This window comes from Mustelus asterias, unplaced genomic scaffold (genome assembly GCF_964213995.1).
Source record: "Mustelus asterias unplaced genomic scaffold, sMusAst1.hap1.1 HAP1_SCAFFOLD_2295, whole genome shotgun sequence".
Taxonomy (NCBI): Eukaryota; Metazoa; Chordata; class Chondrichthyes; order Carcharhiniformes; family Triakidae; genus Mustelus; species Mustelus asterias.
Window position 1 is genome coordinate 40,515 of NW_027592240.1, and position 19,258 is coordinate 59,772.

The window sequence follows — 19,258 nt, forward strand, 5'->3', positions numbered from 1 at the left end:
AGTCTGTGTGTGAAGTTTGAGTCTGTGGTGAAGCTACAAACAGAAGCTGTTCTGTTTCAAATCAAACTGCGGGACTTGGAAGAAAATGATGGGAGGAGATTTTGCAAAGTCCCCTCCCCCACTCCCTCAGCTGGCAGCCCAGCACGCAGGCGCAGAGAGCGCTGCTGAGCCGATCTGTCCGGAGCAGGCGCAGAGAGCGCTGCTGAGCCGAGCTGTCCGGAGCAGGCGCAGAGAGTGCTGCTGAGCCGAGCTGTCCGGAGCAGGCGCAGTGCGGCTGCCGCCAGCGGTCGTTCTCGGTCTCTTTTTGGAGCCGTAGCCGCCGGAGAAAGAGGGGGGAGGGGGAGATCACCGAGCGGCTTCTCGCTCTGGCCGGAGCCGCCAGCCGGTTGCCTGGAAACCGTGGCTGGAGGAGGTGCAGGAGGAGGGGAACAATGGGTGGGGGCGGGGCTCCCGTCTCCGCGGCCCCCGGGCCTGCGCACTGGAACCCGAGGATGTCACTGCGGTGCAGGCTGGTTCCTATTGGCTGATATAGGCAGGCCTCCATTGACGTCACAATGCGGAAGTTTGTTGATGATTTTCAGAGTGAAACTCCCTCCTCTGGACAACATCTGGGAGGAAATCAATGTTTCCCCCTTTCCATTTCTTTTCTCATTCTGGGGGAAACTGGGGACTTGCAGCTACTGAAGGGAAAGGAAGTGAATCCAGGGAGGCTGCAGACTCTGGAACGATTACAGACGAACATCGGAATTAGCAGGATTAGGCCCAGGTATCTTTTTCTTTCTCAAAGATATTGACATCTTTTGGCTCCCTCAGGTTGTCGCATTTATTTATCTGGCTAATAGGATAGCCTCTTACCTAATGTTCACAATTAAAGGGGGAGTTTTCCCAGGAGAAGGCTGTTTGAATGAACAGTAAATTCGCCTGGGACAGAGATATGTTTAATGTAGTTATATGGTACGTGCTATGTTATTTATGAATCCCTATTTCTCGTCTTGATATATAAAAGGCACTGTGTCAACGTTACCTATTTCCACTGATGGAGACATTACAACACAAAAGGAATCCATTTGGCAACTCAAATCCATGCCAACCCTCTTTGGAGCAATTCAGCCAGTCCCATTCCCTCTCTATATTCCCATTCCCCTGAGTTTCACATCAGAATGGAATGGATGAGAATTCTAGATGAGCTGAGACTGGGGTGGAGTCGGGCGATGTCACTGAGATGGAAATAGTGATGATGATGTGGACATGTGGCTGGAAGCTCATCTTGGGGTGAAATATTTCACCAGGGTTGTGAACAGCCTGGTTCAGGTCAGACATGTTGCCAGGAAGAGGGATAGAGTTGTTGGCGAGCAAGTGGAGATTGGAGAGGGGACTGAAGACAAAGAACAAAGAACAGTACAGCACAGGAAACAGGCCCTTCGGCCCTCCAAGCCTGTGCCACTCCTTGGTCCAACTAGACCAATCGTTTGTATCCCTCCATTCCCAGGCTGCTCATGTGACTATCCAGGTAAGTCTTAAACGATGTCAGCGTGCCTGCCTCCACCACCCTACTTGGCAGCGCATTCCAGGCCCCCACCACCCTCTGTGTAAAAAACGTCCCTCTGATGTCTGAGTTATACTTCGCCCCTCTCAGCTTGAGCCCGTGACCCCTCGTGATCGTCACCTCCGACCTGGGAAAAAGCTTCCCACTGTTCACCCTATCTATACCCTTCATAATCTTGTATACCTCTATTAGATCTCCCCTCATTCTCCGTCTTTCCAAGGAGAACAACCCCAGTCTACCCAATCTCTCCTCATAGCTAAGACCCTCCATACCAGGCAACATCCTGGTAAACCTTCTCTGCACTCTCTCCAATGTTCAGTGGGTTCAGTCTTCCCAGTATTTATATGAAAGAAATTTCTGTTCGTTTAGTACTGGAAGTCAGATAAGTCAGGATGGTGTGTGGGTTGGAGGAACTCGGAGGTGATGGTGTTTATACCCATCTGCTATCTTGGTCCTTCCAGTTGGTGGAGTTGAGGGTTTGTGAGATTCTGTCAAAGTTCTTGTCAAGTTGTAGATGTATAAAATTCCTTGCCTTCACCTCAGCCACTCCTACTTCTCTCTATCTCCTCCCAAAGTCCTGTGTAGACCCAGGCTGTGTGGCAGGTTTCATTCCCTGAAGGATATCAGTGAACCAGTTGGGTTTGTATGACAATCCAGCAGCTTTCTTGGTTACCCTTTCCTCACGGCAGCTCCACAAATGAGCAGATTCATTCAGCTCAATTTCACAACCCACCGTTGTGTTTTTGTGGGTTCTTTCTCACTCACTTTTTTCTGTTTTAAATCAATTTCACAGGGGTTCACAAGAAGAAGATTTGCAGTTGAGAAACTGAAACAAAACATGATATCAGAATCTGATGAGTCGGCCAATTTATTGTAACCTGAATATCATTGCATTTTGAAATTGGAAGAGAAAAGCACCACTCACAGTGGGGAGAAACTGTACATGTGTTCTGTTTGTGGACAAGACTTCAACCAATCATCTGGCCTTTGGGAACATAATTGCAGTCACAACAGGGAGATGGCATGGAAGTGTGAGGATTGTGGGAAGGAATTCAATTACCCATCCCTGCTGGAAACTCATCGACGCAGTCACACTGGGGAGAGGCCATTCACCTGCTCCCAGTGTGGGAAGGGATTCACTCAGTTATCCAGCTTACATATACACCAGAGGACTCATGCTGAGGAGAGGCCATTCACCTGCTCCCAATGTGGGAAGGGATTCAATCAGTCATCCAACCTAGCAATACACCAGCGTGTTCACACTGGGGAGAAACCGTTCACCTGCTCTGAATGTGGGAAGGGATTTTCTCACTCATCCACTCTGCTGATACACCAGCGAACTCACACTCAGGAGAGGCCATTCACTTGCTCCCAGTGTGGGAAGGGATTTGCTGACTCATCTACTTTGTTGAAACACCAGCGAGTTCACACTGGGGAGAGGCCATTCACCTGTTCCCAGTGTGGAAAGGGATTTGCTCAGTCAGCCACCTTGTTCACACACCAGCGAATTCACACTGGGGAGAGGCCATTCACCTGCTCTGTGTGTGGGAAAGGATTCAGTCGCTCATCAACTCTGCTGACACACCAGCGAGTTCACACTGGGGAGAAACCATTCATCTGCTGTGTGTGTGGGAAAGGATTCAATCACTCATCCAACCTAGCAATACACCAGCGAATCCACACAGAGGAGAGGCCATTCATCTGTTGTGTGTGTGAGAAGGGATTCAATCAGTCCTCTAAACTAGCAATACATCAGCGGGTTCACACTGGGGAGAGGCCGTTCACCTGCTTGCAGTGTGGGAAGGGATACGTTACCTCATCGAATCTTCTGACGCACCAGCGAATTCACAAGTTGTGATTGGATTTCAAATTAGGGAGAAACCATGAAAATGTGCAGACCGTGAGGAGAGTTTCAGTTACCCGTCAGAGCTGGAAGCACACCGGGGACTGTTTGAAGATGGAGGGTTTCTACAAGCTGCTCTAAGACTTGTCTTCTCTCTGAAAGCTTCAGGACAGTCTATACTCATTATAGCAAGTATATTTATGGTTTCTCACTGTAACTGAAGTGGGATCTACATCTCTGAGGAATGTTGCATATTTGGAACTGAAATTGTGCTAAATTAGAAATTAAAGTTGTTTCCTTTCACTTTTAAATATTGTTCAACTGTTAATAGTTAAGCTGCTTCATTTTTTGGAATTATATTCAAGCTGTTGTTAAATAAAGTTTGTTTTACCATGAAAGATTCCTAATTTGTCAGTGGAATTACTCCTGAAGTGAAGCATCCGATCCTCACATTTATGCCAAAATCGAAAAATTTGTTTGGATCTAATCTGGCTTCCGAACATAATTTATGGGTTCTGGTCCAGGACACTTTTGGAAGGGATTCACTCCATAATCTACCCTCCAACCACCCCCGCTTCACTCTGGGGAGAGACCTTTTAAATGCCCAGACTGTGAGAACTGCTATAAAAGCTGTAGAGAACTGATGTCTCATCAACGTGTTCACACTAATGAGAGAGCATTCAGCTGCTTTTACTGTGAGACGTGGTTCAGGGAATCCCTGTACACCAGCGAGTTCACACTGGGGAGAGGCTATTCACCTGCTCTGAGTTTGGGAAGAGATCCACTCAGTTTTGAGGTTCGATTTCCAGTATCTGCAGTATCTTATTTTGATCTGATTTTTTGTTTGATTTATTATTGTCGCATGTATTGGGATACAGTGAAAAGTATTGTTTATTGTGCGCTTTGCAGACAAAACCTACCGTTCCAGCATTTTCTGTTTTAGTTCCTTTTGAAGGGTTCTCCCTCTCTCCTCCATCCTCACCGACAACAGCAAGTCTGAGGAGCTCATGAAGCTCCTTTGTCACTAAGATTGAGACAGTCTGATCAGCTGCCTCTGCTGTTTCCCTCGCTTCCATTGGGTCAATATGTGTTTAAAAATTTGCCCAACCCTAAACTCATCTTGCTTTAGTTTCTCTCTGTCAAGCAGTCGATTTAGTAACCTATATTTGTATTGTTGGATATTAGAAATAAGATATACATTTAAGTGAGTTTAATTCGGTGTTTCTGTGTACAGAAGGGTTAAAACTTTCATAGATTAATGTTAAATAAAGGTGTTTGCATGTATGGGGTTTTGGTTTCATTTCAAACTGTGCCTGTATTGTGTTCAGAGAGTTTACAATGTGAAAACACACATAAGTAAAGACTAGGTAAGGAAAGACTTGGCAACCAGTGGCCATTTTGGGTCAGAAATAATTTTTGAGTTAGCTGAAGAGGAAACTGCCAGAACCATTAGGCAGAACAATGGAGTAAGGGCAAGAAAGAAAGTCCCAGAAGTTGAAGAACAGATAGTTCCAGAAACCAGGGAATGAAAAAGGTCTGAGGAAAACTGAAGTCAAAGGGAATCTGAACAAGATACTGTTCCCTGAAGTTAAAGAAAGGTGTAGAGAGAGGCTTCCAGTTAAAGGCAACACACCTGGTGAAGTTGGCTGGCAAAAAGCCAGAATCTGAAGTAATCCTAAGGTTGGGACTTTGGTACCACCTGTGAAACAGTGGTGTTCTGGTGATATGGCTGGGTACCTGAGAGATTGTGTGGAAGCTTGAGTGCATGTGATAATCTGAGGCAGAAGAATAGTGAAAGGAGAGATTGAAATCCTGGAAGTGGATCCTTGCTGAAAAGATCTGAGAGAGTGCGTTGTTTGGGAGAACATTTTTGAGAGTGGATCTGATTGATGAAAATTTCTGTGCACCAATTTCAATGACAATGTTGTAATTTGTAATTTTACACATGACAGAATCTCAGTGTGATTACTCAGCATCAGGTTATACTCTGACCGGTGCAGTGCAAATGGTGGAACTTACTGATCAAGAACCGGTCAGAGATTACATTGAATCACAGAGAATTCTCTCATTCTTGGGCGACATGGTGACACAGTGGTTAGCGCTGCTGACTCACAGTGCCAGGGTCCCAGGTTCGAATCCCGGCTTGGGTCACTGTCTGTGTGGAGTTTGCACATTCTCCCCGTGTCTGCATGGGTTTGCTCCGGTTTCCTTCCACAGTCCAAAGGTGTGTGGGTTAGGTGGATTGGCCATGCTAAATTGCCCTGAGTGTCAGGGGGGCTAGCTAGGGTAAATGCACGAGGTTATGGGGAAAGGGCCTGGGTGGGATTGTGGTGGGTGCAGACTCAATGGGCCGAATGGCCTCCTTCGACACTATAGGGATTCTATGAATATCCAGACCAGAAAGACATTGTTCGGTTTAACTAGTCTGTGCTGGTGTTTATATTTCATACAAGACACCTCCCATTCCATCTCCCTCATTTCAGCCTTTCAGCTCATCTTTCTAATCTCCTTTCCCTCACGTACTCATCACATTTTCTTTTTAAACGATGAGTTGTCCAGCTAGTTCCTGTGGCAGTGAATTTCACATTGTGATCAATCTCTGAGTATAGATGGTGAGTGACTTGGAGGGGAACGTGCAGGTGATGATGTTCCCATGCATTTGCTGCCCTTCTCCAAGGTGCTCGAGGTTGCGGGTTTGCAAGATGCTGTCAAAGAAGCCTTGGTGAGTGCTTGCAGTGCATCTTGTAGGTGGTACACCTCCAGCTGCCATGTGAGTCAATGTTGGAGGGAGTAGATGTTTGTAGAAGGATTGCCAATCAAGCTGCTTTGTCTTGGATGGTGTTGAGCTTCCTGAGTTGTTGGAGCTGCACTAATTCAGAAAATTGGAGCTTATTCAATTAGACACAAGAGTTGTGCCTTGTAGATGCTGGAGTTTGGGGAGAAGGATTAAACAGACCTTTTAGTGGAAAATTCACCTGATCTGGCCCAGACACCACGAGGAGATGGAAATGGGATGTGTTATGATTCTCAATTGAAACCCTACCCAACTGAAAAAGTGAACTTTGAAGACTCGAACACGGAGGGAGGGATGTCTGTTAGTGTTCTTCAGCAGTGGAAGTGGGGATCAGGATTGCGCTGGAAGAACAGGAGTGATGGTGAAATGAGTCAGCAAATAGGGAACGGTTATTTAACCACCAGCTCAGGTTACTGAAGCCTGAATATTGTGGGAGAGAAAAGGTGAGAGTGTTGCAGAGTTTAAAGTGGAACAAGAGAGCTTTAAGCTGGTGGAGTCAGTGAAATCTGAGTCTCGGTTTTGTCTCCTGTCATTTCATGGAGGCCCCGTTTTGCTGAAACCAATAGAGAAAACGCTGGAAAATCTCAGCAGGTCTGGCAGCATCTGTCAGGAGAGAAAAGAGCTGACGTTGATGACCCTTTGTCAAACCCTTTTCTCTTTTGGTTTCAGATTCCAGTATCTGCAGTAATTTGCTTTTATCCCATTTTGCTGAAACACTTTATTTCCACAGTTACAGAATCAGTGAAAAGACATTGCACATTCTTCACAGCAGCATCAAACTCACACTGACTGTTTCCTCACTCACCTCGAGGTTATCGATTCGCCTCCGGCCTCTTCCGTTCACTCCTGCTTCGGGTGTGGTCTCAGAATGGGGAGGGGGAGGATTAGTGACCACCTCCCCGCACCCCCCTCCCCCCCACAAACACACACAAAGAGGAACGACTCAAACACAATCATTAAATAAAGTGAACACACGCACGCACACACCAAACGTGTATGTGCTCGCACACAGGTACACACACACACACATGAACTGAAATGCGTGTACACCCACATAGACACACACAGTCATAGACACAAGCGTGCCTGCTCACAGACAAAGTCGTAGAATTCCTACAGTGCAGAAGAGACCATTCAGCCCTTTGAGTCTGCACTGACTCTCTGACAGAGCATCTTACCCGGGCCCTATTCCCGTAACCCCATATATTTACCCCACTAATCACTCTGATCTACATATTTTGTTACATAAAGCAGCAATTTAGCATGGTCAATCCACCTAACCAGCACATATTGAAGTTTGGGAGGAAACCAGAGCCTCCGGAGGAAACCCATGCAGACACGGGGAGAACGTGCCAACTCCACACAGACACAGGGGCGGCACAATGGGGAGCACTGCTGCCTCACAGAACCAGGGACCTGGGTTCAAATCAAGCCTCAGGTTGTGTGAGGTTTGTGCATTCTCCCCGTGTCTGTGAGAGTTTCCTCCAGTTGCTCCGGTTTCCACCGACACTCCAAAGACGTGCGATTTAGGTGGATTGGCCGTGCTAAATTGCCCCTTAGTGTCGGGGATATTATCAGTGTAAATACGTGGGGTTATGGGGATAGGGCCTGGGTGGGGTTGTTGTTGGTGCTGGCTCGGTGGGCCGATTGGTCTCTTTCTGCACTGTCGGGATTCTATGATTTATCCAAGGCTGGAATCGAACCCAGGGCCCTGGCGCTGTGAGAGTAACCACCGTGCCACCATGCCGCCCAGGTGGGCACACAGACAGCTGCACACACTACACTGTCAATCACCTGCCTCCAGCTGTCAGTGCTGAGGAAGTGAAACCAAGCTCCCCCCCCTCCTCACTCACTGCTGTGTCAGGTGGATAGTAAAATCCCACGGCCACTACTGGATGGAGCGAAGGAGAGCTCCCGCTGGTTTCCGAGGGCCGATCTTTATCCTTCAAACAGCCTAACATTTGGTGGTTATCCGACAGTTTGTGGGATCTGCTGTGTGCAGTGCCTGCCGGGTTTCCCAGGTGAACAGCAGTGACTGTGTTTTGGAAACAGGAAGCTGCTGTGTTGATTCAGAGTGCTCTGGAACAGCCCAGAACAAGCACAGGAGCTAAATCATTCCCTCCTTTCGATGTTCCCTCCTGCCGTTCTGTAGGAAGAGATGGTGACTGCACAGCAAGATCCCACAAGGCACGATGCAACACACAGTCAGGGAACTTAATTTCAGAGACGGTTTGAGGGACCCCTGGGAGAACCTGTTACAGCAGCTTGAATCTCAGGAACAGGTTACACAAATCTGTGACCTTCTGACCTGGGTGAGAGAGAGAATGAGAGGCACCAGGATAAGCCTGGAATGACTGATCCAGGAACTTCCAGTCCCATCGTCAACTCCAACAGGTCCCTTATCCGAGGCTCAGCAAAGGGGGTCAACATGATAAACAACTGAATCCCCAGTGAAAAAATACACAGTCCCTGCTGTCAATATCTCCGGCCATTCCACATCGGTCACAGGTACACGGGCTAGTGTCTATCTCTGTGTGTGTGTGGAGGGGACAGTGATGGGAGGGCATGTTACCTACAGAAAGCCTGGTCCCAGGTTAGCCAGACGGCAGGTTGTATCCGGTGTCGATCGTCCTCAGGCCGTGTCTCAGCGAGCGATAGTAGGAGAGTGGGACCATCACAGGACCAGGCCCCCGCCCGTGTTCTCCACTCTCTGTGTGAAAGAAGAAGGTGGTAAGAATCGGAGTGGGAATAGCTTCTGTCGAGCCTGCTCCACTATTCATCATCAACCTCATCTCCACTTTCCCTGCAGTCTTCCCAATCCCTCAATTCCCAAAGATATCCCCACTTTCTGCACACTCCTCCCCATCCCATAATTCCCAAAGATATCCCCACTTTCCCTGCACTCCTCTCCATCCCTCAATTCCCAAAGATATCTCCACTTTCCGCACACTCCTCCCCATAGATATCCCCACTTTCCCCGCACTCCTCCCCATTCTTCAATTCCCAAAGACATCCCCACTTTCCCTGCACTCTTCCCCCATCCCTCATTTGTTTTTGTTCATTTGTGGGACATGGGCGTCTCTGACTGGCCAGCATTTATTGCCCATCCCTAGTTGCCCGAGGGCTGTTGAGCATCAACCACGTTGCTGTAGCTCTGGAGTCACATGTAGGCCAGACCAGGTAAGGGCGGCAGATTTCCTGTGGTTGACTCTCAACTGCCCTCCAAGAGCAACGAGGGATGGACAATAAATGCTGACCAGCCAGTGGTGCCCATATCCCACGAATGAATAAAAAGAATTGGGCCCAATCTACTCAACCTCTCAGGCTCCACAGCCCTGAATGGTTTCCTCTTCCTATTTTCCTGGCTCCCCCTCACATACAGAGTGCGGATCTCACCTGGGGCGGCTGGATGAATGCCAGCCAGTCAGAGGCGTGTGTGGGCAGCAGCCCCATTGCCTGGCACTTGTAGATGGCCAGGGCCAACCCCAGCAGGTTGCCGATGAAGTAGATGAGACGCTGCAGCCGGTGCTGATTCGAATTCCCCAGGACCCGAAAGACTGAGAGCGAGAATGGAAAAGCAGGAAATTCAGGAACATGTGAGAACCTTTCCTCATAACACAACACATCCATTTTAGGTATCAGTGTCTGGTAAACCGTCTCTGAACTGTCTCCAGCATACTTGCACACTTCCTTAAATAAGGTGACCAATACTGCACACAGTACTCCAGATGTGGTCTCACTAGTGACCTGTACAACTGAAGCATAACCTCCCAAGTTCTGTATTTAATTCCCATCACAATGAATGATAACATTCTATTAGTTTTCCTAATTACTTGCTGTACCTGCATATTAGACTTTTGTGATTTATGCACTCAGACACCCAGATCTTGATCAATTGTGCCAGTGGGCTGACGAATGGCAGATGGAGTTTAATTTAGACAAATGCGAGGTGATGCATTTTGGTAGATTGAACCAGGGCAGGACTTACTCAGTTAATGGTAGGGCGTTGGGGAGAGTTACAGAACAAAGAGATCTGAGGGTACATGTTCATAGCTCCTTGAAAGTGGAGTCACAGGTGGACAGAGTGGTGAAGAAGGCATTCGGCATGCTTGGTTTCATTGGTCAGAACATTGAATACAGGAGTTCGAATGTCTTGTTGAAGTTGTACAAGACATTGGTAAGGCCACACTTGCAATACTGTGTGCAGTTCTGGTCACCCTATTATAGAAAGGATATTATTAAACTAGAAAGAGTGCAGAAAAGATTTACCAGGATGCTACCGGGACTTGATGGATTGAGTTAAAAGGAGAGGATAGATAGACTGGGACGTTTTTCTTTGGAGCGTAGGAGGCTGAGGTGTGATCTTATAGAGGTCTATAAAATAATGAGGGGGCACAGATCAACTAGACAGTCAATATCTTTTCCCAAAGGTAGGGGAGTCTAAAACTAGAGGGCATAGGTTTAAGGTGAGAGGGGAGAGATACAAAAGTGTCCAGAGAGGCAATTTTTTCACACAGAGGATGGTGAATGTCTGGAACAAGCTGCCAGAGGTAGTAGCAGAGGCAAGTACAATTTTGTCTTTAAAAAAGCATTTAGATAGTTACATGGGTACGATGGGTTTAGAGGGATATGGGCCAAATGCGGGCAATTGGGATTAGGTTCGGGATTTTAAAAAAGGAAGGGCGGCATGGACAAGTTGGGCCGAAGGGCCTGTTTCTATGCTGTAAACCTCTATGACTCGATCCCTCTGAATCTCTGAGCTCTGCAATCTCTCAAAATTTAGACAAAATGCTTCTTTTTCATTCTTCCTGCCGAAATGGACAATTTCAAATTTGCCCACATTCTACTCCATTTGCCAGATATTTCCCCACTCACTTAACCTTTCTATCTTTCTGTACTCTCTGTATGTCCGCTTCACAACTTACTTTCCATCTATCTGTGTGTCATCGGCAAATTTGCCAAACATCCCTTCATCCAGTCATTCATATAAATTTGATTCCTTGCCCCAAATTTGATTCCTTGTCCACTATTTAGTTTAAAACCGTCTCTATTTTCCTCATCATGGGGTTCGCAAGAACACCGGCCCCAGCACAGTTCAGGTGTTGACTGTCCCAACGGCACAGATCCCACTTTACCCAGTACTGATGTCAGTGTCCCATGAACCAGAACCCACCTTCCACACCAGTTAGGGTGGCACAGTGGTTAGTACTGCTGCCGCACAACACCAGGGACTCGGTTCTATACTGGCTTAGAATCCCTACAATTCAGAAGGAGGCCATTCAGCCCATCGCTTCTGCGCCGACCATAATCCCACCCCGGCCCTATCCCTGTAACACAACGTATTTACTCTGTTAGTCCCCCTGACACTATGGGACAACGAACCATAGCCAATCAATTTAACCCGCACATCTTTGAACTGTGGGAGGAAACCGGAGGACCCGGAGGAAACCCACGCAGACAGACAGAGAACATGAAAACTCCACACACACGGTCACTCGAGGCTGGAATTGAACCTGGGTCCCTGCCGCTGTGAGGCAGCAGTGCTAACCACTATGCCACCCCTTGGGTCACTATCTGTGCAGAGTTTGCACGTTCACCCTGTATCTGTGTGGGTTTTCTCCGGGTGCTCCGGTTTTCTCCCAGTCTGAAAGACGTGCTGGTTAGGTGCACTGGCCACGCTAAATTCTCCCTCAGTGTACCCGAACATGTACTGGAGTGTGGCGACTCGGGGATTCTCACAGTAACTTCATTGCAGTGTTAACGTAAGCCTACTTGTGACACTAATAAATAAACTTTAACGCAGCCTTTCAGTCACGCATTCATCCCTCCGATCTGATCTGTCCTATACCTATTAGCATGTGGCTCAGGTAATAATTCAGAGATTATAACCATTGAGGTTCTGCTTCTTAATTTAGTGCTTAGGTCCTCATATCGACACTGAAAATCTCCTTCTTTATCTCTGTTGTTTATACCTACATTGACGAGGACAACTGGAACCTTCCCCTCCCCACTGAAATTTCTTCTCCAGCCCTGATCAGATGTCCTGAACCCCGGCCCCAGACAGGCACCACAGCTGCCTTGATTCACATTCTTTACTGCAGAGAATGTGCCAATCCCTCTCACTATACTGTCCCCCATTATCACTGCATTCCTTTTTGCTCCCCTCACTAGAATGGCTTCCTGTACCACAGTGCCATGGGTAATTGGTTCATCCATCCTGCAGCTCCCATTCATCCAAACAAGCTGAAAATACCTCAAACTGGCTGGACAATGTTAAAGGCTAAGGCTCCTGTCTGTGAGTTCCCTTATCTGTCTCACTCTCCTGTTCCTGACCACTGACCAAATCAGCAGACCCTGTGCCAAGAAGTGTGACTGCTCCCTGATACAAAGAATCCAGGTAACTTTCCCCCTCCCTGATGCATTGCAGTGTCTGTAGTTCAGCCTCCAGCTCATAAACTCTGAACCAGAGCTGCTTGAACTTCACTTACTGCAGACATGGTTGCCCTGGATCAAACTGACAGCCAGGAGCTCCCACATGCTGCAGCTGTGACACATCTTTAATGTGTGCGAATAAACTGTTTAATTATTTTACCTAATTACATATTTTATTTTTGTTTTCAAGTATTTTAGTTTTTAAGTATTTTATTAACCTTACCACCAGTTGCTGTACTTTTTTAATCCTTAAGAATAGAATAAACCGTAGTCACTTCGCAGATCCTCACCAAAAATCTAGCTTCTTCTCCTGTCGAAGAGTAAGATCACTTCCTGACGGCTGAGAAAGTTAGAAAGCAAAACAGCACCTCTTTCCCTTTCTTCTCTAACTCCCTTAATTACCCAACTCCCAGAACTCTATTCTAAGCTACATTCAAGTGATGCCGGTTCAGAGCTGTTTCTGAGCTGCAGATTCGATACAATACTCACTTGCAGACATGGACATCAAGGCCTGTATGGGTCTCCAGGCCATCATGCACACCATCATGATAGGGAGGATGGAGATGGTGTTGCCAGCCATGTACATGATGAACAGATTCATGGGCAGCTGTTTCAATGGGCCCAAGGCAATGTCCCAGCAGCGCTGAAAACAGAAAGTGAGCAGGGTATCAGTAAAGGGGGCCGGTTAGGGGAGGCCATATACTGATCTTATACCCAGGCCTTGAAGTAAGCATGATGATTAACCCTTTATCACACAGGCTGCTGTGGTTCACCAAGGTACTTCACCACTGTGGACAAACCAGGGGCGTTGTCAGTCACACACTAAAGACACATTCAAATCCAACTTACTTTCTCAACCAGGATCCAGTCTGTTTCTTGGACACAGATGTCTGGCAGCTGTTTGTCCGAATATGCGACTGGGCATATGGAGTCTCTCTGGCCACACTGTTGATCACGGCTCCTGTGAGAAACAGAAAACACAAATTGGTCACCCTTTCAAGACCTTCTTTAAAGAGGGAGTCTCTCTGTTGAGGACCCCAACGTGGTGGCAATAGTGCCAGCACGAACTAAAGCTTGGGCAAACCTCGGACACACACTGCCGTTGTGTCCACTGAACTGCCAGGGGAATGGAGAGATGCAGAAGTGGATTAGTGTCAATTGATAATCAGGGTGCCAATCCACTTGCCCTCCATTTAGGGACAAAGTGACAAATCACCAGATGTACCAAATTGTATCTTGAAAACAAACACTGCGGGACATTGAGAGAGATCCAGTTCAGCACCCGGCCCTGGAAACGAGCAATCGTTCCTCCAACCACCACCGCAGTTGGCACCTGATCAGGTGGAGGGGCTGAAACCAAAAGGGCATCTCAGGGTCATGACCTGGGGGATTTGAGGGGCTGCTTTGTGCTGAGGAGCTCGGTGAGGGGTAAAAGAGGCGTGAAAAACCCGGGGTTGGGAAGTTTTGGGTTGGTGCCACATCCCCGGGTCAGTGTGCGGTGGCCTCCCCTCAGGAGAGACGGGCTGACCCGGCTTGCCTCCTTCTCGAGCCCCCGGCTTCCCGCGCGGCCTCCGCACCTGCTGCTGCCGCTCAAGTTAAGCTCGAGGGTCCACTTGTGCCAGCGCGCGCCGTGGACAAGCCCCGCCCCTGCCGCCATGACAACGCCGCCGACCGTTAACCGTCCCCCGCTTTCAAATCTGATTCAGATCAAGAGAAGAAGCCGCACACTTCCGTCAACAAAACGCTCCCGCTGCAATGCGCGCATGTGCGATCCCAACCGCCTCAGCGTTCTGCGTGCACCGCCCTGCGTGCACCGCCCAAAGCCCCGCCCCCACATCGTCGTCATCTTTGTTAGGGGCACATCTGTTCCGACTCTTCACCTTCTGGCCAAATGGAGCACGTTTGCCCCGCACAAAGATGGACATCACTTAATGTCAGAGATATTTGCAATATTGAGTCCAGATGACCCTTTGTCAAAGCAAAAAGACATAGAAAGTGGAAGATATTTATACTGCAGGGTGAGGGAATGAAACCAGGGGAAAATACTGCTCATGGTTGTGATGCGCGATATATCACACGGGAGGCAAGATGTACTCGGGAAATAAAGGCTTTTATTGCCAACAATAACAGAGCTACGGGGCGGCACGGTAGCACAGTGGTTAGCACTGCTGCTTCACAGCTCCAGGGTCCCAGGTTCGATTCCCGGCTCGGGTCACTGTCTGTGTGGAGTTTGCACATTCTCCTCGTGTCTGCGTGGGTTTCCTCCGGGTGCTCCGGTTTCCTCCCACAGTCCAAAGATGTGCGGGTTAGGTTGATTGGCCAGGTTAAAAATTGCCCCTTAGAGTCCTGAGATGCGTAGGTTAGAGGGATTAGCGGGTAAATGTGTGGGGGTAGGGCCTGGGTGGGATTGTGGTCGGTGCAGACTCGATGGGCCGAATGGCCTCCTTCTGCACTGTAGGGTTTCTATGATTTCTTCTATGATATACAATATACAATCCCAGACTAAAGGGCCACCAGGCAGAGCAGTGACCTTTATACCTCTCCCAGGAGGCGGAGCCAACTGGTGTGTACCATAGGACTATATTAACAGGTAGAACAGCCCAACCCTAACCCCAACAGTAACATATCTACAGACTCATAGTACTGGCCAGACCCTGGCTCAGCACTACCTGGTGGCAACCAACAATGGTTCACCACAGGTTGTCCACATTCTCTCTGTGGACAGCCATTACAGCACCAGGGACTCAGGTTTGTTTCTCGGCTTGGGGTGACTGTGCGGAGTCCGCACGTTCTCCAGGTGCTCCTGTTTCCTCCCACACATCATCTTTTTCTTCTCATGAAAATCCAGTATTTCCGATCGCTCTGAATAAATTTTGAGGTTCAAGTCAGAGCGAATAAATAAAAGCAAAAAACTGTGGATGCGAGAATCTGAAACAAAAACTGATAATGAACCCCTGTTCATTATTCAACATTTAACATCAATACATTTATTTATTATGCATCTCCTCATTCTGAATTGAATATCTCTGACATATGCAGCATTGAATTGCAACTATAACTGGCCAACAAAACAGATCGAGTCACTGGTTAATGCACTTCCCATGATGCTTATTTGAGATTGACCATAGTCAGTTTATCAACAAAATCAAATATGTTTAATGGGAAGAGATTTAAGAATGATCAGTTAGTTTATTCTGGGTGTGAAATATGCTGGCGCCTAAATCCCATTCATCTATCGGAAAGTCCAGTAGATCTGCAGTGAGCCTCGATTCCCTCAACAGCATGAATGGTTTTCCCTATATTATTATGAAAACGATTTTAAAAAGATGTTTCTGTGCAATGTGCACCACTTCCTCTAGTTCAGTTACAGTATCACTTGTGTCTGTCTTTATGAGCACACACTACTATTCGACATGTTTCATGGATTGAACAAGTTGCTAATATATGCACGGTGTCAAAATACAAACATTTCTTTCCTGCAACGACATCTTAAAATGCACCATTTCTGATTTTCCTGAAAGCATTTGAGACCGAAGTCAAAACAAAGATAACATGGCGACAACATCGAGAATTGGATAATGTTCAGCAAATAACCAAAATCATGCATACTTCCTGAAATGATAAAGTTTCTGTCTGGTTTTGAACCAGGGACTTCTTACGTGTTAGGCAAACATGATAGCCACTACACTACAGAAACTACCAGCAGTTAGGCGCAGCCAATCGACCTGTCTGCAAGGTTCAACTCTGCTGTGTTGCTGCAGGTTCTCATGGTTTGACTATCCACCAGTATCTATTACAAGCCCACCAACTCCCACAACTATCTTGACTGCAGCTCTTCACACCCCACATCCTGAAAGGACTCCATCCCATTCTCTTCATTCTTTCACCTCCGCTGCATCTGTTCTGATCTTACCACTTTCCTAAATAGCGTTGCAGATATGTCTTTCTTCTTCACCAGTTGTGGTTTTCCACCCACTGTTGTTGACAGGGCTCTTGCCCCTGTCCACCCATCCCCCGAGCCACTGCTCTCACTCCCTCCCCTTCCTCTCAGAACCAGGACAAGGTTCCCCTTGTCTTCACTTTTCACCCAACCAGCCTCCGCATTCAAAGGATCATCTGCTGCCATTGCTGCCAATTCCAGCATGATGCCACTACCCAACACATCTTCCCCTCAGCCCCCCGCCCACTTCCCAGCATTCCACAAGGATCGTTCTCTCTGGGATACCCTGGTTCATGCCTCCATCCAACCAACATCCTATCCTCTACCCATGGCACCTTCCCATGCCATCGTAGAAGGTGCAACACCTGCCGCTTTATCTCCTCCCTATTCACTTCCCGGGTTCTAAACACCCCTTTCAAGTGAGGCAGCGCTTCACATGCACCTTCTTCAACCTGGTCTATTCAATTCGCTGCTGCCAATCCAGTCTACTCTACATCGGAGAGACCAAACACAAATTGGGTGACCACTTTGTTGAAAACCTTCAGTCCATCTGCAAGCAGGACCCAGACCTTCCTGTCACTTGCCCCTTCAAAACACCACCCTGCTCTCCTGCCCACATGTCCGTCCTTGGCCTTTTCCAATGTTCTCGTGAACCCCAATGCAAATTGGAGGAACAGAACCTCATCTTCCGATTGGGCACTTTACAGCCTTCCAGACTGAATATTGAGTTCAACAACTTCAGACCATGATTCTCCCCTCCACCTTCACCCCATTTCCATTTATTTTATTTCATTTTGTTTCTTCTTTTCATCTCATTCATCCATTTTATCATATTTCTTTCTCACTTCCATTTTTCAACTTCTTCATCCCTGCTCTCCTTCTCGCCCACACCCGCCCCCTCCCCCCCACCAACTCCCCCTCCCCCCCTCCATTCAGGGCAAACCATCTGTACCTCTGCTCTACCATTCTGATTAACACTTTTCACACCTCTCTCAGCCTTCTGCATTCTCCTTTTCATTCCCCTTGTCCAATTACAGCACCCCCCCCTTCCACCCTCATAATATAAATCTTGTCTGATTTTCTTTGCCCTTAGCTCTGATGAAGGGTCATCCAAACTCGAAACGTTGGCGAGTTACTCAATATTTGTTTCGTTTTCAATATTAAATATGAATCCATGTATTTAATACATACATCTTCATTCTGAGTTGAATATCTCGGGAATATGCAACATTGCATTGCAAACATTACTGACCAATAAAAGAAATCGAGTTACTGGGTAATACACATTCCATGGTGCTTATTTGAGACCGTCAGCTTTTAAACAATATCAAACATCCTAAAAGGGAAAAGATTTAATAATGATTTGCTAGTTATACTTGATCCCTCTTTATTCTGCATGTGAAACATTCTGGCGCCTAAATCCCGCTCATCTATAGAAAAGTCCAGCAGATCTACACTGAGTTTCGATTTACTCATCTCCCTGAGTGATTTTTCCCCATTTCTTTATAATGAAGAACAATTTTTAAAATATGCTTCCGGGAAATGTGCGCCATTTCCTCTCGTTCAGTTACAGTTTCACTTGTGTCTGTCTTTATGAGCACACACGACTATGACACATGTTTCAGATGATGATTAACTATGTTCGTCTGCACTTGTAAAACCATTATATTCTGTTATGGACTGAACAAGTTGCTAATATGCGCACAGTGTCAAAATACACACATTTATTTCCTAACCTAACCGCACATCTTTGGACTGTGGGAGGAAACCGGAGCACCCGGAGGAAACCCACGCAGACACGAGGAGAATGTGCAAACTCCACACAGACAGTGACCCGAGCCGGGAATCGAACCCAGGACCCTGGAGCTGTGAAGCAGCAGTGCTAACCACTGTGCTACCGTGCCGCGGGGCACACTACAGAACGTGATAACCACTACACTACAGAAACAACTGATAGCATAGCGGGGCGGCACGGTAGCACAGTGGTTAGCACTGCTGCTTCACAGCTCCAGGGTCCTGGGTTCAATTCCCGGCTCGGGTCACTGTCTGTGTGGAGTTTGCACATTCTCCTCGTGTCTGCGTGGGTTTCCTCCGGGTGCTCCGGTTTCCTCCCACAGTCCAAAGATGTGCGGGTTAGGTTGATTGGCCAGGTTAAAAATTGCCCCTTAGAGTCCTGAGATGCGTAGGTTGGAGGGATTAGCGGGTAAATATGTGGGGGTAGGGCCTGGGTGGGATTGTGGTCGGTGCAGACTCGATGGGCCGAATGGCCTCCTTCTGCACTGTAGGGATTCTATGATTTCCTCATTGCGTCTTAAAACACAGCATTTCTGATTTTGCTGAAAGCATTTGTGGCCGAGTTCAGAGCAAAGACAACATGATTACAACATGGAGAATCGGACAATGTTCAGCAACAACTACCATGCAAAACTTCCCTCACGCTAAATGAAGAACTATAATTAATGTTTCTGCCCGGTTTCGAACCGGGGACTTTTCGCGTGTGAGGCGAACGTGATAACCACTACACTACAGAAACAACTGATAGCATAGCGCCGCCAATTGGCCTGGCCACAATGTTCAACTCGACTGTGTTGCTGCAGGTTTGAATGGTTATACTGAGAGCCCATGTCACTCAATACAAGACAAAAACCGTTTCTTTCAACCTGATTTCTCAACTTATCTTGAACTTCAACCTTTAAAAGCGGT

At 47.4% G+C, this 19,258-nt stretch overlaps 2 protein-coding genes and 1 non-coding gene across 3 annotated transcripts; 1 reads left to right on the forward strand and 2 right to left on the reverse strand.

The window, feature by feature from the left end:
* Positions 1-291: 291 nt before the first annotated feature.
* Positions 292-4,672, forward strand: LOC144489538 (uncharacterized). The gene is made up of 2 exons (XM_078207407.1): positions 292-766; positions 2,340-4,672. The coding sequence occupies exon 2, from the start codon at positions 2,490-2,492 to the stop codon at positions 3,402-3,404; it is 915 nt and encodes a 304-aa protein (XP_078063533.1). The 5' UTR covers positions 292-766; positions 2,340-2,489; the 3' UTR covers positions 3,405-4,672.
* A 2,218-nt stretch (positions 4,673-6,890) lies between these two features.
* On the reverse strand, positions 6,891-14,372 carry LOC144489535 (ER membrane protein complex subunit 4-like). The gene is made up of 5 exons (XM_078207404.1): positions 14,193-14,372; positions 13,465-13,576; positions 13,105-13,258; positions 9,580-9,740; positions 6,891-8,893 (listed from the first exon to the last, which is right to left on the reverse strand). Exons 1-5 carry the CDS (start codon positions 14,270-14,272, stop codon positions 8,858-8,860), a joined length of 543 nt encoding a protein of 180 aa, XP_078063530.1. The 5' UTR covers positions 14,273-14,372; the 3' UTR covers positions 6,891-8,857.
* Positions 14,373-19,015: 4,643 nt separating this feature from the next.
* trnav-cac (transfer RNA valine (anticodon CAC)) lies at positions 19,016-19,088 on the reverse strand. Its single transcript has one exon. It is a non-coding gene; the product is annotated as a tRNA-Val (tRNA).
* Positions 19,089-19,258: the final 170 nt, after the last annotated feature.